Source organism: Rhinatrema bivittatum, chromosome 2 (genome assembly GCF_901001135.1).
Source record: "Rhinatrema bivittatum chromosome 2, aRhiBiv1.1, whole genome shotgun sequence".
NCBI lineage: Eukaryota > Metazoa > Chordata > Amphibia > Gymnophiona > Rhinatrematidae > Rhinatrema > Rhinatrema bivittatum.
The window spans coordinates 814941166-814967901 of NC_042616.1; the positions used below are offsets into that span (position 1 = coordinate 814941166).

General features: G+C 42.1%; 1 protein-coding gene across 1 annotated transcript in view; it reads left to right on the plus strand.

Annotated features, from left to right (window-relative positions):
- Window positions 1–26246, plus strand: part of EPPK1 (epiplakin 1) — a 110691-nt gene extending 84445 nt beyond the window's left edge. Inside the window, exon 4 of the mRNA XM_029592255.1 lies at window positions 9768–26246. Within this exon, the coding sequence (XP_029448115.1) occupies window positions 9871–25881 (16011 nt within the window). The 5' untranslated portion in view covers window positions 9768–9870 and the 3' untranslated portion in view covers window positions 25882–26246. The remainder of the gene's footprint in view (window positions 1–9767) is intronic.
- The last annotated feature ends 490 nt before the right edge of the window (window positions 26247–26736 follow it).

Below are 26736 nucleotides of genomic sequence, written 5' to 3' on the forward strand. Positions count from 1 at the left end.
AAACAAAGATTCAGCTGCAAAAGGAACTCAATAAGATGAATGGTTGAGCAACCGTCATAAATTGCCACAGAGACTTAATGGCTTATATGGTCAAGCCCGTGAAGTACTGGGCTTATCTAATCATTGGTTGCTATGGATACAATATTCTCCAATCAAGGCTGAATCATTTGTGCAGACACTGTGTATAATGTACCAACAAATGTATGCACTTATCTTTAATTTTAGTCCACCAGTAGATAAATGTAATGTTCGGTCCTGAAGTGCTTCCTCCTACACAGCAGTGTTTCGGAGTAACCTACTCCTTCTTCAGGGAGCTCCAGGTGGTGACAAGTTGTCAAAATATTCTGTGTGGACATAATATAGAGTTCTTAAATGCCAAAAGGCTAATAACACACAATGACTCTAGATTGAAAAGAAAGGACTTACTAGGTGGCTTAATTTGGTCAGTCCATTTGTTAAAGTCAACGTCTACTAGAACGCTGCAAACATGATAATGAAAAAACATTATTAAAGGCTTAATCTCAATACTAACTTAAAAAACTTGCTGCGCACCCTATCTATTATTTAGTGGATGAAAGTATAGTGGTCCTTATATGGGAAATGACGTGACTAGGGCGGCCATTTTGGATGTTACATCAAATCAGGGAAAACCATTCGACTTTTTCATTAAGACGTGGTCTAGTCGCCCTAGTCACGTCATTTCCCATATATGGCCCTCACCATATTTGGAGTTTTTGACGTCATTTCCTGCTTCCTCCGGCACACGGAGGAATTCCTTTAAATTTAGCGCTATTTGACCACGTCTTAATGAAAAAGTTGAATGGTTTTCCCTGATTTCATCCCTGGATGAAAGTAACATCCAAAATGGCCGCCCTAGTCACGTCATTTCCCATATAAGGATCTCCCCCGAAGAAGATCCCCATTCAATATGGCTTCCCCGATGACGTGGTTTTACACATCTTTTTCGAAGTACCGTCCTAAGTATTGAACACTCCCCTTGTTCTACACGTCATTTTCCATATATGGCCCTCACCATATTTGGAGTTTTTGACGTCATTTTCTGCTTCCTCCGGCACACGGAGGAATTCCTTTAAATTTAGCGCTATTTGCGCTTGTCAGCCGTCAGTCGCGGCACAAATTCCTAGCGGACGGCACTCTGAATGTGCATGTAAGTACTTTCATCCACTAAATAATAGATAAGGTGCGCAGCAAGTTTTTAAGTTAGTATTGAGATTAAGCCTTTAATAATGTTTTTTATTATCATGTTTGCAGCGTTCTAGTAGACGCTGACTTTAACAAATGGACTGACCAAATCTAGTAAGTCCTTTCTTTTCAATCTAGAGTCATTGTGTGTTATTAGCCTTTTGGCATTTTTTAAGAACTCTATATTATGTCCACACAGAATATTTTGACAACTTGTCATCACCTGGAGCTCCCTGAAGAAGGAGTAGGTTACTCCGAAACACTGCTGTGTAGGAGGAAGCACTTCAGGACCGAACATTACATTTATCTACTGGTGGACTAAAATTAAAGATAAGTGCATACATTTGTTGGTACATTATACACAGTGTCTGCACAAGTGATTCAGCCTTGATTGGAGAATATTGCATCCATAGCAACCAATGATTAGATAAGCCCAGTACTTCACGGGCTTGACCATATAAGCCATTAAGTCTCTGTGGCAATTTATGACGGTTGCTCAACCATTCATCTTATTGAGTTCCTTTTACAGCTGAATCTTTGTTTTTTTGCGATATTAGTTCTTTTTTCAGCTGATTTTTGGGTTAAAAAATTGTGATATTGTCAACTAAATACCTCAGCAGCTCCAGTGAAAGAATTGCTGTCTCCAGCGGTAACCATCAAAACCACTGTACCTTTATCCATGCCTACCCGCTTCACGAGCAAAGCAAGGATGTATGGAGGGTTTGTTAACCAATGCAGCATGCATTTTTCTTTACAGCCTACCCTCTTTCCCACAGAAGCCTCCAAAACCACTTACATCCTATCTTTTCTAGAAGGACGAGCCTTGGCATGGGCTTCACCGTTATGGGAACGTGAAGATCCTATCCTGAATGACCTACCAGGATTTCTAAAACTTTTCAAGTCTGTTTTTGATGACCCGGCTCACCAGACTGTCGCTGGATCTGCTTTGCTCAATCTCCAGCAAGGTAACAAGCCGCTTACAGACTTTGCAATCGAATTCAAGACTTTAGCATCTGAACTACATTAGGACACTGGATGTCTACGTGCCATATTCATGGAGGGCCTCAACTCTCGCTTAAAGGATGAAGTAGTGGCTCGCGATTTGCCCGATACCCTTGAGTCCCTGATGGAACTGGCTGGGAGAATTGACCGCCGCATCCGAGTCCGGACTCAGGAAGCTAAGAGTCCATGAAAATCTACGGTGGGGGCTAACCGTCCTAAACCTGTGCCTATTGCCTCCAGCTTACCATCTGCATCCTTAGAGGAGGAAGAGCCTATGCAACTAGGCCGAAGCCATTTAACTTCCAAGGAGAGATGTTTTCACAAACGCATGGGTTATGCATGTATTGTGGCCAATCGGGCCATGCAGTCTAAACCTGTCCCATCTATCCGGGAAACTGACGGGCCTAGGATCTGCAGGAGGACTTCTCCTGGGCCTCACCTCTTCTACTCCTCCACTATCCTTACCAGTATCTCTGCTCTGTGGAGGCCTTGAATTTCAGACTTTCACTCTGATTGACTCCGGTGCCGGAGGTAATTTTATTTTGAAGCGCTTAGTTGAACATCTATGGATTCCTACCACACCAATAGCTAAGCCACTGCTATTGTCCTCTATCCATGGAGAATCACTTCTTGGAGAAGTTTCATAAAGTTGTCAACTACTGTTGAAGTTAATTGTTCACATTCCTATTAACTGTTGTACGCAAAACCTGTTGCTATTTATTGTTTTCTTACTGTATAACTTGTTACTTGTAAAGCATTGTGCTATGTTATTGTTTTCTGTAAACCGAGGTGATGTAGACCTTTACGTACCGCGGTATATAAAAATCTCAAATAAATAAATAAATAAAATACCCAGGCCATTGGCCTGCGCACTGGAGCTTTACACTCTGAATCCATCTCATTTCTAGTATTGGAAAAAGCCATGCATCTGGTGGTACTGGGGCTGCCTTGGCTTCAAGATCATATGCCACAATTTAATTGGGCCACGTTGGAACTGTCCGGGTGTCATGGTCATGGTCGGTGCCTCGCGGAAGTATCACCGCTCATTTGTATGCCCACTACACCATCATTACCTGGCTTGCCTCCACAATACGCCTCCTTCCAGGATGTTTTCTCAAATCAAGCAGCTGATGTACTTCCACTGCACAGAGTATTTGACTGCACCATAAATCTGAAGCCTAATTCAGAACCTCCCAAAGGAAGACTTTATCCTCTTTCAGTAGCTGAGACTAAAGCTATGTCTACCTACATACAAGAAAACCTACAAAAGGGATTCTTCAGACCCTCCAAATCCCCTGCTGGTGCAGGCTTATTTTTTGCAGGGAAGAAAGATGGCACCTTACACCCCTGCATCGATTACAGGGTCTGAATGAGATTACCATCAAGGACAGGTACCCCCTGCCCTTAATTTCTGAACTGTTCGACAGGCTCCAAGGAGCCAAGATATTCTCCAAATTAGACCTTAAAGGAGCTTACAAATTGGTGCGTATTCGTGAAGGAGACGAATGGAAGACTGCTTGTAACACCGCGATGGACACTTTGAATATCTCGTCATGCCCTTCAGTTTGAGTAACACACCTGCAGTCTTTCAAAATATGATGAATGACATCTTACGGGACTTACTTTATCAATGCGTAGTAGTATATCTCAATGATATATTGATCTTCTCTCAAGATCTGCAAGTTCATCAGGAAGATGTTAAAGTCTTAAGACACCTGTGTGAGTACCACCTATACACAAAGCTTGAAAAGTGCGAATTCCACAAGGAGTCTGTACCCTTCCTAGGATACATTGTTTCTAAGAACTGGTTTCAGATGGACCCCAAGAAATTAGAAAGTATCCGGGATTGGCCCCAACCTACAGGCCTGAAGGCACTGCACCGCTTCTTGGGTTTCACTAACTACTATCGTTCCTTTATCAAAAACTACTCATCATTGACAGTCCCTCTAACAGCTATGACCAGAAAGGGAGCCAATCCCGCCAACTGGTCTCCAAAAGCCATATCAGCCTTTATGATGCTCAAAGACGCTTTTCAAAAGAAGCTGTGCCTCCGCCATCCGGACCCACATCGCCCATTCATCGTCAAGGTCGACACATCGGACGTTGGCGTGGGAGCGGTTCTAAGTCAGTATAGCGAATCTAATGTGCTCCATCCTTGCTCCTTCTTCTCAAGGCGATTCTCGCCTGCCGAAAGAGATTATGGAATCGGAGACAAAGAGCTACTCGCAATCAAGCTGGCTTTTGAAGTGTGGCATCCTTGGCTGGAAGGCGCACAACACCAAATAGTAGTGTACACCGATCACAAGAATCTGGAGTACCTCAGACATGCTCAACGACTCAATCACCATGAAGCAAGATGGTCTCTGTTCTTTAACAGATTTGACTTCCTTCTGAAGTGTCGTCCAGGAGAGAAGAACACTTGGACCGATGCCTTGTCACGATCCTTCTCCCCTCAGGATGTGCCAGATGAACCCCATCATATCATTGATCCCGAAAGAGTGGTCCTCACAGCCACTCATGCGGTACCCGCCGAGAAGACAGTGGTGGCCAGAAATCTAAGGAAGAAGCTGTTGAAGTGGGCACACGATTCCAGTCTGGCAGGCCATCCGGGACAGAGTCATACCCTAGCTATGTTACAAAGGTACTATTGGTGGCCAACCATGAAAAAGGATGTACAAGCTTAGGTGGGTTCCTGTGCTGTGTGTGCCAAGAAAAAACCACCACCCGGGCGTCCTTGGGGTCTGTTACAGCCTCTACCATCACTGGATGAACCCTGGACACATATAGCAACCGATTTCGTGGTAGACCTGCCACCATCCAACGGAAACAACACCATTTGGGTCACTGTTGACCGCTTCTCAAAAATGGCACATTTTGTAGCGTTACCAGGATTACCCTCTGCTACAGAGTTAGCAAAACTCTTCATTAAACACATCTTCTGCCTTCATGGGATGCCTAAGCATATCCTATCCGACAGGAGTGCAATTTACTGCAAAGTTTTGGAGAGCCTTATGTCAAAAATTTGACATCGCCTTGGACTTAACCTCTGCGTACCATCCTCAGTCTAACGGTCAGACTAAGAGAATGAATAGAACGCTGAAACAATTTCTGCGATCCTATGTCAATTCTCGACAGAATGACAGGGTTGAATTCTGCCTTGGGCAGAATTTGCAATCAACTTGCATCCTGCTACTTCGACGGGTCTTCTCCCTTCCAGCTCGTCTACGGAAGACAACCGCTGCCTCCTCTGCCAATTCCATTATCAGTGGCTTCTCCTGCCACACAGACTACTGCAGCAGAGTTTTCCCAACTTTGGAAGCAAACAAAGGAGCTTCTCCTCAAAACAAGACAGAAGGCAAAAAGAACCTACGATGCTCATAATCGAAAGGCACCACAGTTTCAGCCTGGAGACAAAGTCTGGTTAAGTACCAAGTACCTTCACCTAAAACTTCCTTCAGCGCGATTTGCACCTCACTATGTTGGACCCTTTGCTATCCTTCAGCAATTAGGGAATCTGACATACAGTCTAAAACTACCTCCATCAATGAAGATACATACACAATGCATTTCATATCTCTCTGTTAAAACCCGTGATGCTCTCCAAGTTCTCCAAAAAGATCCCAGAACCTATTAGTCTGGACACTGAGGATGACATCGAATATGCCGAGGACGACATCCTGGATGTTCGTAAGAGAGGCAAGACATGGGAGTATCTCATCTCATGGGAGAATTATGGACCAGAAGAGAACTCCTGGGAACCACTGGCCAACATCACAGATAAAGAAATGGTTAATCAATTCCACCTGGCACACCCACGAAAACCCAGACCACCTGGAAGAAGTCTTGGAGGGGGCCCTTTGAAGGGGGTACTGTTGCATCCGTCAGCCGCAGACGGCTGCGACCGCTCTGCCTTACCTCTTTTCTTCCTTTTTCCTCCTCCTTGGGCAAGATGCTGCCTCCAGTGCCGAGTGCCTCCGGTGCCGAGTGCCTCGGGCCTCGGCGTCTCCAGCTCAGCATGGGCGTCCCAGTCCGCCATGCTCCTTCCTGTGGCCTCCTAGGGCGCGCGCGCGCACCTTGCCTACTCTCAAATACACAACATGGCAGGAACCTCGGGGGTGTCCCCACCGCATGACATCAATACCTCTGGGTATTTAAAGCCTCCACTTCGCTACCATCATTGAGTTAGCAAGGACTTTGGTTTAGCTAATCTGACCGCTCTAAGCTGCACGCTTAGATGCCTTTCTACCCTCCGGGGATCTCGCTCCTTACGAAGCTCTAGGCACCCGCTCCTTAGGGGTCTCTTGCTTCCAACCACCCATCGGGGTTTCTACTAACTAGACAGCCGCTCCTCGGAGGTCTCTCTCTTTCTATTTTTATTTCAGGATCATCTGGACTATCAGGTACTCACTCCTTGAGGGCCTACCAGTCAGTGTATCCTGCACCTCGGACCTTCGGTCCCACCATCTCTATTGCCAGGAAGATGTCCGCACTACACTCCTGTGAGTACCTCTACAATCCGGTGCTCCAACTCCACCCACCAGATTCGGCCTTACCCGCACTGCGGGTTCCCACCTATCTTGAACATCTGGGTGAGACTTCTACATCTGAGACTGTCTGAACATACTGGCACCTTGTGGACTTCAGTGCCTTGCCTTCCTGCTTCATACCATCTATCTACAGCAGTACATTAAAGCTTTCCACCTACTATGTGTCTGCTATCTGAGTTTAGCCTATCACTGTGGTTCCCATGGGGCCCCTCCCCATGGGAGGAGTCATCTCCACAGCGACTAAGGGTCCACACGATGCCACAAACACAACAAGATCAAGTCCTCAGGAGGTGATACTGGTTCCGGCTGGTCCTCCGGAGGGTCGGATGGATAACCAGTGGAAGACCCAGGAGATGATGATAATGGAGAGACGACTTGTGAAGACAGAGCCGGTGATGGAGCAGGACCATGAATGGAACTGCGAGCAGGGGACAGTGGTACCTGAGGAATAGGTTCTGTTGCAGGTTGATCTTGATCAGCAACTGTGGACAAGAATTTTGCCAGAATCAGAGATATCTGCGACATCGCCTGTAATGTTAAAGCCCCTTGAGATGGTGCAGACGGCAGAACTATTGATGGTTGAGGATGGCGGTGCCTCGTAGATTCGTCTCTGGGTAAAGGATCCCTGCATGGTTTCTTGAGCAAGGGTTCTTCCTGTTCCAACGAAGATGATGCAGCAGAAGGGGAAGAAAGTGAATCCTCATCTACAATGATGAGTGGAGAAGGTTCCCTGCGTTTCTTATGACCAGATATGTGCTTTTTTGTTTTTTGATGATTCTGAGTCGATGATTGATGAAATGAGTCAGAAGTGCATCAATGCGTCGGTGTGGAATGGGAATGCTTCAATCCCGAAGCATGGACTTTCTTCCGAGCGCCGGGTGCGCCATTTATGTCGATGGCGGTCTACGCACTGACGCAGGTCGACTCAGCAGGTTTCTTCGGAGCTGATGATGTGTCACCTGCTCCGTGAGCCGATGATGACTTTTTTGTCGGCGCCTTCGACGCCAAAGCACCTTCTGAAGCCGCTCGCGGTCTGTCCGACTCTCTCGACGCACGAGGAGGTTCTGGACAGGACCTTGTGGACTCATCCGAGGGGCAAAGGACCCCGATGCAGCCCTCTTCAAATCCTCAATTTTAGCGGCTCTTTGACGCTGTGCCCTGGGCGACATCCATCTGCAGGCAGCACAGGTCGATTGGTTATGCTGGGGCCCCAGGCATAAGTAACAGGAAACATATCTGTCTGTGACAGACATGATCTTACCGCAACTGCAGATTTTAAATCCTGGATGAGGCATTTATTTGAGAATTTGATGAAATACTTTAAGTAATTTGTCCTAACTACTTTACCAGGCTTGTTTTTGACACTTTTTAAGCAATTAAATTTTCCTGTGAAGAAATCACTCGAGGAGACCAAGAGCTCCGTCGCTGTTAGGCTCGCGGAAAAAAACGGGTTGAGGAGACTCTTCACAGGGGAGGGGGAGGTGCCAAGCAGGCACACACTTCAGCAAGATTTAAGACTTTATTTTGAGAGCTCCGCCACCTACAGGTCGGGAGGGACGTCCCAGACAGCATAGCTAATTCATCTGCTATCTACGTGAAAAGGAAAAGGGATCTTCTCAGAGAATCCACTAAGCTGAAAGTTCTCCCTCTGCTCTACCAAGTCCCCTCTGGAACTGGGAGTGTACACAAATGGGCTCACTAAACTGGCAAAAAAAAAAGCAGTTTGGCTGCAGCTCAAGTCAGAACTGCTCAAAATACTTAAATGGGCTTGATAAACTAGTAAAAACTAGCAGCGTGGCCTGCAGCTCAAGTCAGAACTGCTCAACATGCTCTACTAGACCAGACCTGCTGCTTCTGATGATAATGTCCTACCATCTGCTGGAGGCAGAAAGTACTGGTTTCTTTGTGCTGCACATTTAGGTAGTGGCGATGATGTGTGTTCTGTCCCCATCTGCTAGTAGGACATAACCCACTCATCTGGACTGGTGTAGCAGGATGAAATGGAATGCAAAGTTCTACTAGCCATATCCGTTCTGGAGAAAGCTAGCTGTTCTGTAGACTAGGAGTGCTCATATTGGACCATTGAAAAATAAGCAAAGATGGTATAAAATGAGCCCTGAAAACCATATAGATCCCATCTTCAGATCTCAGCTTAGGTTGTTTCCAATATAAAATGATCACCTCCTTACAGGAACAGGTTTAAAACAAGAAGGAAGTGAAGACCTTGTTTATGCATGGATTTTCTAGTGCTTTTCAAATTTGACTGTATTGAAAATGACCTCACCCTTATCAGATCAAGGTAATTTTCAATATAGCAGGAGCCAAAACAGTACTCCCCACCAAGGTTAGACCCAGACGGTGAATTTTCTCAGAAGTTATCCTGTTGCCAGATGAATGGATGGATTGCTGTAACATTTTCAGCCCTAGTTGAAAAGCACTAAAAAAGGGCAAACCAAATTTCCTTAGCTGTTTGTGCCAGGATTCAATCTCCTTAAAAATTTTGCTGCCATCAAATTGCAAGAAAATTTACTTCTTTTAAATTGCAATCTGCAGAGCACTGAACAGAGAAGTTCCTTAAAATAATTGGGCACGATCCAAATATCCAAAGTCAAAATTCACAGAAAGCATGCAATAAATCAGCAAACTCAGTTCATCAGTGCAAGCTAAGCCCAAGCTGTAAAATTCCTGCACAAACCAAATTGCACAAAGTGCACAGTGGGATTCTGATCTAGGTCTTAACCCTGGTGTTAACTTTTTCACTCAAATCTAACATGACATAGAAAAGAATTTTAATTGAAAAATTTTTAGCTGGTTGATTTTTGCAAATATTTTAATAATCTTAATTTTGAATTTATTACATGACGCATAACAATAAATACAGGTTCAGCTAGTAAAGGTTAGGTAGATAAAAAGCCCAAATTTCTCATACTCTAACATTTTTCTTTCTGCAGAATTTAATTTGTAACAGCGTGGTGCCAGTTGCTTACATGATCTTTCTTTTCTTTCTAAAAACAGAAGAACATTGCTTTTTCCGAAGAAGAAGACAGTCAGCAGCAGAAGGGGAAGATACAGAGCTTGACTTCCCCTGTACATAGAGAAACTCCACCATCTCCGAATCATGAAGAAGTCATGCAATAAAAGCACTACATTCACTGTCAAAAGTCATGGACCAGGACATGATCAAGGTCATGGACCCAGTCACAATCAAGCTCACGGACCCTGTCACAGACAAGACCAAGATCACAGACACAGACCTGGACATGATCAAGGTCATGGACCCTGTCATTCCCAAGGTCAGAAACACGGACCTGGTCACGAACCAAGTCATGGACCCTGTCACGACCAAGATCATAGAAAGGGACATGATCAAGGTCACGGACCCGGTCACGGTCATGGTCATGGACACAGTCATGGTCACGGACACAGTTACGATTACGATCATGGGCACAGTCAAGGTCACGGTCACGATCATGATAATAAGTCAGGTCAAAGAGACCATCACCTGCACACTGTGATAACCACCAAGCAAACCTTTTTTGAGATGAAGTCTGGAAGGGTTTCAACCTGTGAGATCTCCCATTATGGTGACGTCAGCATGCTCTCCCCTAGAAAAAGCAACATAGCTGGCTTCTTGCTTGAACCCACCAATGAAAAAGTTAGCATTTACCAAGCTTTCATAAACGAGAAGATAACAGAGGAGACTGCCCTAGCCTTCCTTGAAGCTCAGGTTGTTACTGGTTGCATCATAGATCCAACCAATAACAAAAAGCTCACCGTAGAGGAGGCAGTCCAGAAAGGCATTGTTGGTACCAAGTTTCATCAGAGACTGCTTTCTGCAGAAGAAGCTGTGACTGGTTATAAGGACCAAGGCAAAACAATTTCTCTCTTCCAAGCACTGAAGAAAGGTCTCATTGCCAAAGATAACGGCCTACGGTTTTTGGAAGTTCAAATTGCTACTGGTGGCATTATTGACCCTGTGACAGGCCATCGTTTGTCTCTGCTGGAAGCCTACAAACTTGGCTATCTTGATGAAGAAACATACAAAATGCTTTTTGAATTTAAAAAGACTTCCAAATATTACCTGGATCCCAACACTCAAGAGAACATGACATATCAGCAACTACTGGAAAAATGTGTTATAGACTCAGAAACCAGTCTTTGTTTTTTTCCCTTGCAATCTGCACTGCAAGGTTTGAGGCAGCCCATAACAATGGAACAACTTTTTAAGAATGATATCATTGACCAAGTGTTGTATGATGAGTTCAAGCAAGGCAAAAAAACCCAAGGGCAAATTATAAATCTGGAGCCTGTCAAACAGTACCTTCAAGGCACTGGGAGTATTGGTGGTGTTTATATAGAGAACACCAAGGAGAAACTGAGCATTTATGAAGCCATACAACAGAATCTCCTCAAGGCTGATTCAGCACTTGCTCTCTTAGAAGCACAGGCAGCAACTGGTTTCATCATTGACCCTATAAAAAATGAAAAGTTCTCTGTTGAAAAAGCCATTAAAAATGGACTTGTAGATCTTGAACTGAAAGAAAAGTTACTTGCTGCAGAGAGAGCAGTGATTGGCTTCACTGATCCTTACACAGATAGGAAGATCTCAATTTTTCAAGCTATGAAGAAAGAACTCATTGACTGGAATCATGGCATTTATCTGCTGGAAGCCCAACTTGCAACTGGAGGCATTGTTGATCCACTGCATAGTCACCGTGTCCCTCTGCATGTGGCTTACAAATATGGGTATTTTGATGAAGAAATGAACAAGATCCTCTCTGACCCTTCTGATGATACCAAAGGATTTTTTGATCCTAATACCAATGAAAGAGTCACTTACCAAGAGCTGAAAAAGAGATGCTTCAGTGATTCAGACAGTGGGCTATACTTCCTTCCCCTCAAAACTGTTTTTCAAGCATTGAGAGGAACAGTCACAAGTACTGAACTGCTAGATTCCAAGATCATTGACAAAGACACTTTCAAAGAACTTCAAGAAGGAAAAATATCAATCAAAGAAGTTTCTCAGAGGGAGTCAGTGAAACAGTACCTGGAAGGGACTGGAAGCATTGCTGGTGTTGTCGTACTTCCAAAAAATGCTAACAATAATAAAAAAAGTATCTATCAAGCCCTGAAGGAGCACGTTCTCATGCAAGGAACAGCCACAATGCTCTTAGAAGCCCAAGCAGCCACTGGCTTTCTGATAGATCCTATAAAGAATCTCAAGCTTTCTGTTGATGATGCTGTCAAATTCGGTCTTGTTGGACCAGAGCTTCGTGAGAAACTTCTCTCTGCTGAAAGAGCCGTGACAGGCTATAAAGATCCCTATACAGGAGGCAAGCAATCCCTATTCCAAGCAATTAAGAAAGGCTTCATTGTGAAGAACCATGGTCTCCATCTACTAGAAGCCCAACTTGCTACTGGGGGCATAATTGACCCAGTCCAGAAATATCACGTCCCGTTGGAAACTAGCTACAAAAGTGGCTATTTTGATGAAGAAACTAACCAGATCTTATCAGGGTCGACTTATGACAACAAAGGATTCTTTGATCCAAATTCAAAGGAAAATCTTAGTTACAAGCAGCTAATACAGAGATGTCTCGTTGATCCAGATACAGGGCTCTATCTCCTTCCAGTTATTGACATAAAGGATAAAGATGTAATGACACATTATTTCATAGACTACCATACACAAGAAGAACTGAAGAAAGTAAAGACATCTTTAGCCTTTGGTAAATTTAAAGGGCAGTCAGTCTCACTTTGGACGCTTCTCTTCTCAGACTACTTTAAAGTTGAGCAAAGGAGGTCCCTCATTAAACAATATAAATCAGGGGCCCTTTCAATTGAAGCACTAACCAGTGAAATTACTACAAACATTCAACAAGTTGTCTCTACTACCAAAGTTACTTTTGAAGGCATAAGAGTACCTGTTACTCCTGGTCAGCTGTTAAATTCTGACATAATTAATAAAGATCTGTTTGAAAAGCTACAGCATGGAGAAGCTTCAGCTAAAGATGTTACCAGTCTGGATACAGTCAAGAAATACCTTCAAGGAACTGGAAGTATTAGTGGGCTGTTACTACCAGACTCCCAAGAAAAACTTGGGATTTACCAAGCAAGAAAGAAAGGCTTATTAAGACCAGGTACCGCACTTATCCTTCTGGAGGCTCAAGCTGCAACAGGATTTATTATTGATCCATCTAAAAACAAAAAATATTCAGTAGATGAGGCTCTAAGAGCAAATGTGATTGGCCCAGATCTCTATGAAAAGCTGCTGTCAGCCGAAAAATCTGTAACTGGATACAAAAATCCATATACAGGACAAAGAATTTCCCTTTTCCAAGCAATGAAAATGGGCTTGATTGTAAAGGAACATGGGATTCGACTCCTGGAAGCACAGATTGCCACTGGAGGCATCATTGACCCAGTCAACAGCCATCGCATCCCAGTTGAAATTGCCTACAAGCGTGACTATTTTGATAAAAAAATGAATCTGATCCTATCTGATCCTACTGATGACACCAAGGGGTTCTTTGATCCAAATACCAATGAAAACCTTACTTATCTGCAACTGAAAGAAAAGTGTATAGTTGATTCTGCAACAAAACTCTGCCTGCTACCTCTTATTAGCAAGAAAAGTCAGTTTAGAATTGACAACTACATCAAAGAGTCATTTAGGAATTCGGAGGTCCTTGTTCAGTATGGGCGGTTCCGGGGACAAACAGTCTCTTTGTGGGAACTAATCACCTCTGAATATTTCAGTGAAATGAAAAGAAGAGAGCTGCTTAATCAGTATCGACTGAAAAAGGTTACGTTGGAACAAATCAATATCATCATGAAGGAAGAGATGAAAAAATGGACGGGTATCACTTTCCCAGTGTTAAAGGGTCATGTTACACTCAACCAGCTCCTAGAATCCAAAATTATTGACAAAAACTTGTTTGATCAGGTAATAGAGGGAAAATTGACTTCTGAAGAACTATGTAAAACAGATTCTGTGAAAAAATACTTGTATGGTACAGGCTGCGTTGGTGGCATCATACTTCAGCCTTTAAATCAAAGGATGAATTTCTATGAAGCTATGAAAAAGAATGTTTTAATGCCAGGCACTGCTCTTCCACTGCTCGAAGCTCAGGCAGCAACAGGCTTTATTATAGATCCAGTGAACAACCAAAAATTATCTGTTGATGAAGCAGTAAAGAAAGGGATTATTGGACCTGAGCTCCATGAAAAATTAATGTTTGCTGAAGAAGCTCTCACTGGTTATAAGGACCCATACACAGGAAAGAAGATCTCTCTCTTCCAAGCTATGAAAAAGGGCCTTGTTGATAACAAGCAAGCAGTTCAACTTATAGAAGCCCAAATGGCAACAGGAGGAATCATTGATCCAATCAATGGTTACCACATCCCCACAGAAGTTGCCAATAAGCGCGGTTATTTTGATGAAGAAATGCACAAAACACTTTCCAACCCCACAGATGATACAAAGGCATTCTTTGATCCAAATACTAAAGAGAAGGTAACGTATGCTCAGCTAATTAAGCAATCTCAATATGATAAAAATGAAGGCTTCCATCTGCTGCCCCTGCCACACACTGTTCTTAAAGATCAGGTTGACAGCATGTACACAGATGAGCAAGTAAAACACATCTTTGAGACCACCAGGGTTGAAGAGAAAAAAATCACATTGTGGGAGTTGATCCATTCTGGCTGCTTCACCGAAGAACAGAGGGATGACTTCTTTGCAAAGTACAAATCAAAGGCAGCAACCATTGAGGAGATTATTGCTTTTGCATTACAACTTATTAAAGAAGAAGAAACAAAAAGAAAGGCTCATATCACACTGGAAGGTCTACGAGGAAAAATATCTGCAGTCTGGTTACTAGATTTGGGCATAATTTCTGAAAAGACTTTTGAAGAGCTGATTAAGGGTGTGAAGACAGTAGAAGAAGTGTCAGGAATAGACAGCGTGAAGAAGTATTTGCAGGGAACGGGTTGTATTGCTGGGGTTTTCCTACAGCCCACTAAAGAGAAGATAAGCATTTACCACGCAATGAAGAAGCACTTACTCATGCCTGGTACTGCACTTATGCTATTAGAAGCCCAGATGGCCACCGGATTTTTGATTGATCCTATCCAAAATCAGAAACATGGCATTGAAGGGGCAATGAAAGTAGGCATTGTTGGTCCTGAACTCCATGAAAAGCTTCTTAAGGCAGAAAGTGCTGTGACTGGGTACACAGATCCATATACAGGTAACAAAATCTCCTTATGTCAAGCAATAAACAAAGACCTAGTTCCAAAGAAAGACGGAATTCCCCTGCTGCAAGCTCAGCTAGCCACAGGAGGGATTATTGATCCAGTGCACTGCCACCACGTTCCTCTTCATGCAGCCTACAAGAAAGGACTACTGGATGAAGAAATGAGTCAAAGCCTATTCCATCCCAGTAGTGATGCTAAAAACTTCTTTGACCCAAATACTAAAGAAAATCTTACCTATCAGCAACTGAAGGAACGCTGTTATGTGGACTCTGAAACTGGCCTTTTCCTGCTGACCCTCACAGAAAATCCAGCTTTATACACCAAAGAATACACTATAAATGTTCTGAAATCTGTTACAGTCACTCTCGATGTAGGAAGATTTAAAGGTCAACCAGTATCACTGTGGGATTTACTGAACTCAGAATATATCACCCAGAACAAGCAAAAAGAGTTGCTGGAGATGTATGAATCAAAAAATTCAGATGTGCTTCAGCAAATAATCAGCATTATTACTGCCATAATTGAGGAGACTGAAACAAAAGCCAAGAAAATATCCTTCAAGGGCCTCAGGAAACAGATTTCAGCAAGTGATCTCTTCCAATCAGAGGTAATAGACAAGAACATACTTGATGAACTTAATCAGGGCAAGAAAACTATAGAGGAGGTGACAGAAATTGACAAAGTAAAACAGTATCTTGAAGGAACTAATTGCATAGCTGGAGTCATCATACAATCCAAAAATGAAAAAATGAGTATCTATGAGGCCATGTTTAAACATATTTTGAGACCAGGGACTGCACTGGTGCTTCTGGAAGCACAGGCAGCAACTGGATTTATCATTGACCCAGTAAAGAATAAGAAACTCTCCGTGAATGAGGCTGTATCTGCTGGTGTGGTTGGACAAGAAATATTTGAAAAGCTTCTGTCTGCTGAGCAAGCTATCACAGGCTATCCTGATCCTTCCACAGGGGAAAAAATCTCCCTTTTCCAAGCTATGAACAAAGGTCTCATCCTGAAATGTCATGGTATTCGCTTGTTGGAAGCCCAGATTGCAACTGGTGGCATCATTGACCCAGTGCATAGTCACCGTGTCCCTGTGGAGGTGGCTTACAAGCGGGGATATTTTGACAAAGATATGAACCGTATCCTCTCTGATCCTAATGATGACACCAAAGTATTCTTTGATCCCAACACACATGAAAACTTGACCTACCTACAACTGGTAGACAGGTGTGTGCAAGACCCAGAGACTGGATTGTACATGCTTCAAGTGGTGGCAAAAGGAGAAGATTATTTTTACATTGATGAGACAATAAAACAAGACCTGCGCACCCAAACCATACAAATGCTTGTTGGGAAGTTCAGAAATCAAACCATATCACTTTGGGATATTCTCTCGTCTCACTATATCTCCATGTATAAAAGAAGAGAGCTAGTTAAACAATATAAACAGGGCACTTTAAACACCAAGCAACTCACTTCAATCCTTACTGTCATTATTGAGGAAATGGAAACTAAAAGCCATCTTCTGAAGTTCGAAGGCCTTAGAAAAGAGGTGACAGCCACAGACTTGTTCAATGCCGAGATTATTGATAAGAAGACGCTTGATGAGCTACAAAAGGGCACAAAAACAATTGCAAGTGTGGCCAAGGCCAATGCAGTAAAACGTTACCTGGAAGGAACCAGCAGTATAGCTGGAGTGATTCTGCCAGACACAAAAGAGAAGATGAGCTTTAATGAGGCGATGAAGAAAGGCATTTTACCAATGGATATTGCACTTCCACTTTTGGAAGCACAAGCAGCCACTGGATTCATCATTGAGCCAATAAAAAATGAGAAACTCTCTGTGAATGAAGCTGTTTCCAAAGGAGTAATTGACAAAGGAATTCAAGAAAAGCTTCTGCTCGCAGAGAAAGCAGCAACTGGTTATACAGATCTCAAAACAGGAAACACTATCCCTCTCTTCCAAGCTATACAGCAAGGCTTAATAGAAAAGAATCAAGCAATTCGTCTGCTAGAAGCCCAGATGGCTACTGGAGGCATCATTGATCCAATATATGGTCACCGTGTCCCTCTGGAAGTGGCATACAAAAGAGGCTGTTTTGATGAAGACATGAATATCATGGTCTCTGACCCAGATGATAATAAACAAGGATACGTTGACCCCAACACACAAGAAAAAATCACATACAAAAAGTTAATAGATAGATGTACCAAAGACCCAGACACTGGGCTGTATATGCTACCAGTGGTTAAAACAAAAAAAGATTACTTCTTCTTAGATGAACAAACCAAAAATGTCTTGCTGTCCACAACAGTTAAAATACCAGTAGGAAAATATAAAGGTCAGACTCTTTCTGTGTGGGATCTTATCTGCTCTGAATACACTTCAGAAGAAAAAAGGAAAGAGCTAATCAAAACATACAAAAAAGACATTTTAGCAGTTCAGCGTGATGTTATCAATGTTATCTTAGCAATCATAGATGAAAAAGAAAAATCTCAAAGCAATGTTTGGTTCAAGGGACTAAGACAACAAATTACTGCTTCTGAACTGTTCAGTGCTGAGATTATTAATAAGGATATGCTGGATAAACTGAAACAAGGCAAGCAGACAGTAGATGAAATAACTAAAATGGACTCAGTAAAGAGATACTTAGAAGGAACCGGCTGCATAGCTGGAGTCTATGTACCATCAGAAAAGGAACCATCCAAGAAAGAAAAAATGAGCATCTATGAGGCTATGTTGAAAGGTATTCTGAGACCAAGAACGGCTCTGGTGCTTCTGGAGGCACAGGCTGCCACAGGATTTATTATTGACCCCTTGCAAAATAAAAAACTTTCTGTAGATGAAGCACTAACAAGTAGGGTGATTGGACCTGAACTGCATGGGAAGCTTCTCTCTGCAGAAAGAGGTGTGACTGGTTATATAGATCCTTACACTGGAGAGAAAATCTCCCTTTTCCAAGCCATAGACAGAGACCTGATAGTGAAAGACCACGGTATTCATCTGCTGGAAGCCCAGATTGCAACTGGTGGCATCATTGACCCAGTGCATAGTCACCGTGTCCCTGTGGAAGTAGCTTACAAACGTGGTTATTTCAACGAACAACTGAATCAGATCATCTCTGATCCCACTGATGACACAAAAGGATTCTTTGACCCTAACACTCATGAAAACTTCACTTATATGCAGCTCCTCAAAAGCTGTACAAAAGATCCAGAGACTGGATTATATATGCTTGAAGCTTCGGAGAAAATGAATCCCCACCTCCAGATCCCTGAAAGACTACAAACCATTCTGCAGGACAAAAAATTTGATATTCCTGTAGGTCATTTCCAAGGACAAAAGCTTTCTGTATGGGAACTTCTCTATTCATTCTACATTCCTGAAGGAAAAAGAAATGAACTCTTAGAGAAATACAAGTCAGGTATTTTGAACTATGAGGATCTTTTAACAATCATCATCACCATCATTAAGGATACAGAAGACAAAAACAAAAAAAGCCAGAAAACAGAGATTATTAGCAAAGAAATAATTACATCACAGTTTGTTGAAAAAGTCCATAAGCAAGAGGATGAAAAAGTCATTGTCTCTTTACAGTCTGCTAGCATTGTTATCACTGTAGGGCCCAGTAAAGGTCAAAAAGGTTCTATATGGGAACTTCTGAACTCAAAATACTTCTCAGAAGAAAAAAGGAAAGAAATATTAGAAAAGTACAAAACTGGAAAAATGGCTTTGGAAGATATTATTAAACTCATCATAACTAGTATTGAGGATACTGAAAGTAAAGCCAGTGCCCCAAACACAGAGGTGTCAAGTAAAGAAGTGACAGCACCAATCTTGAAAAAAGATGAACCCATTCTTCAAGATGGAGAAATAAAGAAAGCCTTGCAATCTATCACTACTGATGAAAGGGTTTCTCTGTGGGATCTTCTCCACTCCAAATATATCATGGAAGAAAAACGAAATGACCTTCTGAAGAAGTATAAATTCAGTGTAGCAGAAATGATTGTGAATATAAACACTGTAGGGGACACTGTAGGTAAGCCTGGAGATGAAGACCTGTTTCACATTGATGAAGAACTTCAAAAAGCCCTAGATAGTCTGACCATTGATGTCACTTTAGGCCAATTCAAGGGTCAAAAACCTTCTCTCTGGAAGCTACTCAACTCTAAATATGTATCTAACGATAAAAAGAAGGAGCTTGTACAGAAATACAAAACAGGGACTTTGACTGCAGACCAACTTATCAAAATTACAACCTTGATCATTGAGGAAACAGAGGACAGATGTAGCAAGCTCAAGTTCAAAGGTTTCAGAAGACAAGTAACAGCATCTGAGCTGCTCAGTTCTAAAATTATTGATCAGACTACTCTCGCTGAACTGACCCAAGGTAGTAAAACTGTAGAAGAGGTAACACAAATGGATTCAGTAAAGAAATACCTTCAAGGATCAAACTGTATAGCTGGAGTGCTTGTACCATCCTTAAAAGACCCATTGGTTAAGGAAAAGATGAGCATCTACAAGGCCATGTGGAAAGGTATTCTGAGACCAGGAACTGCTCTGGTGCTTCTGGAGGCGCAGGCTGCCACAGGATTTATCATTGACCCCTTGCAAAATAAGAAACTTTCAGTAGACGAAGCACTATCAGCTGCGGTAATTGGGCCAGAACTGCACGGGAAGCTTCTCTCTGCAGAAAGAGGTGTGACTGGTTATATCGATCCCTACACTGGAGACAAAATCTCCCTTTTCCAAGCCATGAAAAAGGATCTGATAGTGAAAGATCATGGCATCCGTCTGTTAGAAGCCCAGATTGCAACTGGAGGCATCATTGACCCAGTGCATAGTCACCGTGTCCCTGTGGAAGTAGCTTACAAGCGGGGCTATTTTGATGAAGAAATGAACCGGATCCTCTCTGACCCCTCTGATGACACTAAAGGATTCTTTGACCCTAATACACATGCAAACCTCACTTATTTACAGCTTCTCAAGAGATGTGTTATAGATCCAGACACAGGACTGTATATGCTTGAAGTACAGGACACAAGGACAGCCCGCTTCCAAATAGACAAGAAGAGACAAGCTTCCTTGGAGTTGAAAACTGTTAATGTCACTCTAGGTCATTTCCAAGGACAGACAGTGTCTTTGTGGGAGCTTCTCCATTCTCAATACATTCCTGAGGAACAAAGACAAGATCTTCTAAAGAAGTACCAGTCAGGGACATTAACTGAAGAAGAACTTATAACAATCATCATTACCAGTATTAAGGAAATAGAAGACAAAAAAATCAGTCATGCAAGCAAAGAGATCCAAGCAACCACATTCCACGGGGTTAAGCAGCTTCAGCCAGATGAACAAACTCAAACTACCTTACAGTCTAACTTCATCAGTGTCACTGTAGGAGATTTCAAAGGACTAAAGCTTTCCATATGGGATCTTTTACATTCAAAATATATCCCAGAAGATAAAAGGAAAGAAATACTAGACAAATATAAAACAGGGAAATTGTTTATAGAAGAAATCATCAAAATCATTAATTCTAGCATTGAAGAAGGAGAGGCAAGAGGAGGCAAGAAGGAATTGGAGGTTATAGGTGAAAAGGTGACAGAACATGTGACCACAACTGATAGCGTCTTAAGATCTGACGATCAAATCCACGAAGCTCTAAAGAATATCAGTATTGATGCTACCACTGGTGAATATGAAGGCCAAAAAGTTTCTGTGTGGGAATATCTAAATTCTAAATGCATCTCAGAAGAAAAACGAAAAGATCTATTGAACACCCACAGATTAAGAGTTGCAGAAATTACGCAGGCATCAAAGGTAAAGGAATTAAATCTTACAGATGAACAAATGCAAACCACTTTCCAGTCAACAATCATTGATGTCACTATGGGAAAACTGCAAGGCCAAAAAGTCTCTATCTGGGATATTCTCTACTCTGAATACGTCTCTGAGGAAAAAAGAAGAGATTTGTTGGAAAAGTACAAAACGGGGACTTTGACACAGCAAGAAATGATAAAAATCTTAACCACCATCATTGAGGAAACCGAAGAGAGAAGCAACAAACTTAAGTTCAAAGGACTCCGAAAACAAGTAACAGCATCTGAGCTGTTCGGTTCTGAAATTATTGATAAGACTATTCTATCTCAGCTCACACAGGGTAGTAAAACTGTGGAAGAGGTCACCCAACTGGAATCAGTAAAGAGATACCTTGAAGGAACAAGTTGCATAGCTGGAGTACTTCTACCATCCAAAAGCGATCCATCACAGAAAGATAAAATGAGCATCTATGAGGCCATGTTGAAAAGAATTCTGAGACCAGGAACCGCGCTTGTTCTTCTGGAGGCGCAGGCTGCTACCGGATTTATGATTGACCCCCTGCAAAATAAGAAACTTTCTGTAGATGAAGCATTAGCAGCTGGGTTAATTGGTTCTGAAGTGCATGAAAAGTTACTCTCTGCAGAAAGAGGCGTGACAGGTTACACAGATCCTTATACTGGAGACAAAATCTCCCTTTTCCAAGCCATGAATAAGGATCTTATAGTGAAAGACCATGGTATTCGTCTACTGGAAGCTCAGATTGCGACTGGAGGCATCATTGATCCAGTACATAGTCACCGTGTCCCTGTAGAAGTAGCGTATAAACGAGGGTATTTTGACAAAGAAATGAATCAGATCCTTTCTGACCCTACTGATGACACAAAAGGATTCTTTGACCCCAATACTCATGAAAACCTCACTTACATGCAGCTCCTTACGAGATGTATTAAAGACCCAGAAACTGGATTGTGCATGCTTGAAGTTCTGGAGAAAGGGACTTCCTATCTACAAAAAGTACAAACAACGCTACAGTCTAAAACAGTTGATGTCACTGTAGGCCAATTCCAAGGTCAGAACGTTTCAGTGTGGGAACTTCTTTACTCCTGGTACATCTCTGAAGAAAAAAGAAAGGAACTCTTAGAGAAGTATAAGTCAGGGTCTTTGAGCATTGAGGAATTTATAACAATTATTATCACCATTATTAAGGAAACAGAAGATAAAAGCAAAGGCGGTGAAAATGTAGATGTTACTTGCAAACAGGCAACCACGACCAAAGCTGAAGTGTTGGGAAAAGAGGCAATCCCCTGCCAAACAGATAAAACACAAGCTACCCTGGAATCCACAACATTTACCCTTACTCTGGGGGCCTTTCAAGGTCAGACAATGTCTTTGTGGGAACTTCTCCATTCAAAGTACATCTCTGAAGAGAAAAGAAAGGAACTCTTAGAGAAGTACAAATCAGGGACTTTGACTCTACAAGAAATGATAAAAATCTTAACCACCATCATTGAGGAAACCGAAGAGAGAAGCAACAAACTTAAGTTCAAAGGACTCCGGAAACAAGTAACAGCATCTGAGCTGTTCAGTTCTGAAATTATTGATAAGACTATTCTATCTCAGCTCACACAGGGTAGTAAAACTGTGGAAGAGGTCACCCAATTTGAATCAGTAAAGAGATATCTTGAAGGAACAAGTTGCATAGCTGGAGTACTTCTACCATCCAAAAGCGATCCATCACAGAGAGATAAAATGAGCATCTATGAGGCCATGTTGAAAGGAATTCTGAGACCAGGAACTGCACTTGTTCTTCTGGAGGCGCAGGCTGCTACTGGATTTATGATTGACCCCCTGCAAAATAAGAAACTTTCTGTAGATGAAGCATTAGCAGCTGGGCTAATTGGTTCTGAAGTGCATGGAAAGCTACTCTCTGCGGAAAGAGGCGTGACAGGTTACACAGATCCTTATTCTGGAGACAAAATCTCCCTTTTCCAAGCCATGAATAAGGATCTGATAGTGAAAGACCATGGTATTCGTCTACTGGAAGCTCAAATTGCAACTGGAGGCATCATTGATCCAGTACATAGTCACCGTGTCCCTGTAGAAGTAGCGTATAAACGAGGGTATTTTGACAAAGAAATGAATCAGATCCTTTCTGACCCTACTGATGACACAAAAGGATTCTTTGACCCCAATACTCATGAAAACCTCACTTACATGCAGCTCCTTAAGAGATGTATTAAAGACCCAGAAACTGGATTGTGCATGCTTGAAGTTCTGGAGAAAGGGACTTCCTATCTACAAAAAGTACAAATAACGCTACAGTCTAAAACAGTTGATGTCACTGTAGGCCAATTCCAAGGTCAGAACGTTTCAGTGTGGGAACTTCTTTACTCCTGGTACATCTCTGAAGAAAAAAGAAAGGAACTCTTAGAGAAGTATAAGTCAGGGTCCTTGAGCATTGAGGAATTTATAACAATTATTATCACCATTATTAAGGAAACAGAAGATAAAAGCAAAGGCGGTGAAAATGTAGATGGTACTTGCAAAAAGGCAACCACGACCAAAGCTGAAGTGTTGGGAAAAGAGGCAATCCCCTGCCAAACAGATAAAACACAAACTACCCTGGAATCCACAACAGTTAACCTTACTCTGGGTGCCTTCCAAGGTCAGACAATGTCTTTGTGGGAACTTCTCCATTCAAAGTACATCTCTGAAGAGAAAAGAAAGGAACTCTTAGAGAAGTACAAATCAGGGACTTTGACTCTACAAGAAATGATAAAAATCTTAACCACCATCATTGAGGAAACCGAAGAGAGAAGCAACAAACTTAAGTTCAAAGGACTCCGGAAACAAGTAACAGCATCTGAGCTGTTCAGTTCTGAAATTATTGATAAGACTATTCTATCTCAGCTCACACAGGGTAGTAAAACTGTGGAAGAGGTCACCCAACTGGAATCAGTAAAGAGATACCTTGAAGGAACAAGTTGCATAGCTGGAGTACTTCTACCATCCAAAAGCGATCCATCACAGAGAGATAAAATGAGCATCTATGAGGCCATGTTAAAAGGAATTCTGAGACCAGGAACTGCACTTGTTCTTCTGGAGGCGCAGGCTGCTACTGGATTTATGATTGATCCCCTGCAAAATAAGAAACTTTCTGTAGATGAAGCATTAGCAGCTGGGTTAATTGGTTCTGAAGTGCATGGAAAGTTACTCTCTGCAGAAAGAGGCGTGACAGGTTACACAGATCCTTATACTGGAGACAAAATCTCCCTTTTCCAAGCCATGAATAAGGATCTGATAGTGAAAGACCATGGTATTCGTCTGCTGGAAGCTCAGATTGCCACTGGAGGCATCATTGATCCAGTACATAGTCACCGTGTCCCTGTAGAAGTAGCGTACAAACGAGGGTATTTTGACAAAGAAATGAATCAGATCCTTTCTGACCCTACTGATGACACAAAAGGATTCTTTGACCCCAATACTCATGAAAACCTCACTTACATGCAGCTCCTTAAGAGATGTATTAAAGACCCAGAAACTGAATTGTGCATGCTTGAAGTTCTGGATAAAGGAACTTCCTATCTACAAAAAGTACAAACAACGCTACAGTCTAAAACAGTTGATGTCACTGTAGGCCAATTCCAAGGTCAGAATGTTTCAGTGTGGGAACTTCTTTACTCCTGGTACATCTCTGAAGAAAAAAGAAAGGAACTCTTAGAGAAGTATAAGTCAGGGTCCTTGAGTATTGAGGAATTTATAACAATTATTATCACCATTATTAAGGAAACAGAAGATAAAAGCAAAGGCGGTGAAAATGTAGATGTTACTTGCAAACAGGCAACCACGACCAAAGCTGAAGTGTTGGTAAAAGAGGCAATCCCCTGCCAAAAAGATAAAACACAAACTATCCTGGAGTCCACAACAGTTACCCTTCCTCTGGGTACCTTTGAAGGCCAGAAAATGTCTTTGTGGGAACTTCTCAATTCAAAATACATCTCTAACGAGAAAAGAGAGGAACTCTTAGAGAAGTACAAGTCAGGGACTTTGAGAATTGAGGAACTTATAACAATTATCATCACCATCATTAAGGATACAGAAAACAAAAGTGAAGACAGTCAGAAAACAAATGTTACTTGCAAACAGATAATCATGACCAAGGTACAAGTTGTGGAAAAAGAGGCAATCCCCTGCCAGACAGACAAAACACAAACTAGCCTGGAGTCCACAACAGTTACCCTTCCTCTAAGTCCCTTGAAAGGGCAGACAATGACTTTATGGGAACTTCTCCATTCAAAGTACATCTCTGAAGAGAAAAGAAAGGAACTCTTAGAGAAGTACAAGTCAGGAACTTTGAGAATTGAGGAGCTTATATCAATTATCATCACCATCATTAAAGATACAGAAGATCAAAGCAAAGGCAGTCAGAAAGCAGATGTTACATGCAAGAAGATAACTATGACCAAGATACAAGTTGTGGAAAAAGAGGCAATCCCCTGCCAGACAGACAAAACACAAAGTAGTCTGGAGTCCACAACAGTTACCCTTACTCTAAGTCCCTTGAAGGAGCAGACAATGACCTTGTGGGAACTTCTCCATTCAAAGTACATCTCTGAAGAGAAAAAACAGGAACTCTTAGAGAAGTACAAGTCAGGAACCTTGAGAATTGAAGAGCTTTTATCAATTATCATCACCATCATTAAGGATACACAAGACAAAAGCAAAGGAAGTCAGAATGCAGATGTTACCTGCAAACTGGTAACCACAACCAAGGTTCAAGTATTGGAAAAAGAGGCAACCTCCTCCTCCTGCCAAACAGATAAAACACAAACTACCCTGGAGTCCACAACAGTTACCCTTTCTCTGGGTCCCTTCCAAGGCCAGACAATGTCTTTGTGGGAACTTCTTAATTCAAAATACATCTCTAAGGAGAAAAGAGAAGAGTTCTTGAAAAAGCACACTTCAGGTACTTTGAGTACTGAGGAACTTATTACAATGATCATCACCATCATTAAGGATACAGAAGACCAAAAGCAAGAGAAATAAATGACACCTCATATTTCACAGATCCTATTCAGTATATGTTTTAATGCTCTTTTGATCTTATATATGAAGCTTACTTTGAACTCTTGCTTTTATGTTGTCTAACAGAAAGTTATGAATGCATAGATATCTTGTGTTTCCTAAGGAAGAAAGCACAGCTGGTTGCTCCTGAGAGTATAAGAAAGTAAATGAGATTTCCCTATTTTTAGTAGGCAGTAATCATTCGCACTCTTTCTGAAGGACTCTTGAAGTTTGCTCTAAGTTAAATAAATGGTATGATTTTAAGGGCTTTGATGCTTACATTTCACTACTGCATGTATCTTTCCTGCAAGCAGAGGGAGAAATAAAGGATAAGTTTTAAAACCTGAGATTGGAAACCACAGTTTATTAATATGGGGTAATTAATTTTTCTCAAGAAAGTTGGCTATCACACATTACCAAATGTATGCACTGCAGTTAGAGAACAACTGCAAATCCATGCTTTTCCCCCAGTGATGGCAGAGCTAACCCACACCAGGAAACCTGGGGAGAGGATGTACTTTTCCTTTCATGACGTCTTTAAAATTCTAAGGTTCTAGCTGGAAAAATTGAACAGTGCAGTTATAAGATGACGTATGTCATCTAGGACAGGCTGAGCCAGGGGTGGACTTTACCCCATTTATCTGTGAGGATTCATCTATGATTTCAAAGCAGGGCTAATTCTTTATACATGCAGTGGGGTAAAACCAAGATTGTTCTGCGTTGTCAAGCCATGTAAGAGTCATTTGGTAAGCCTAAGTAAGGGCATTATTTTACTTGCATTTTATATTTGGGTGACTGGAAGGTGACTTTTGGAATGAACCTGGGTTGTGTGTCTTG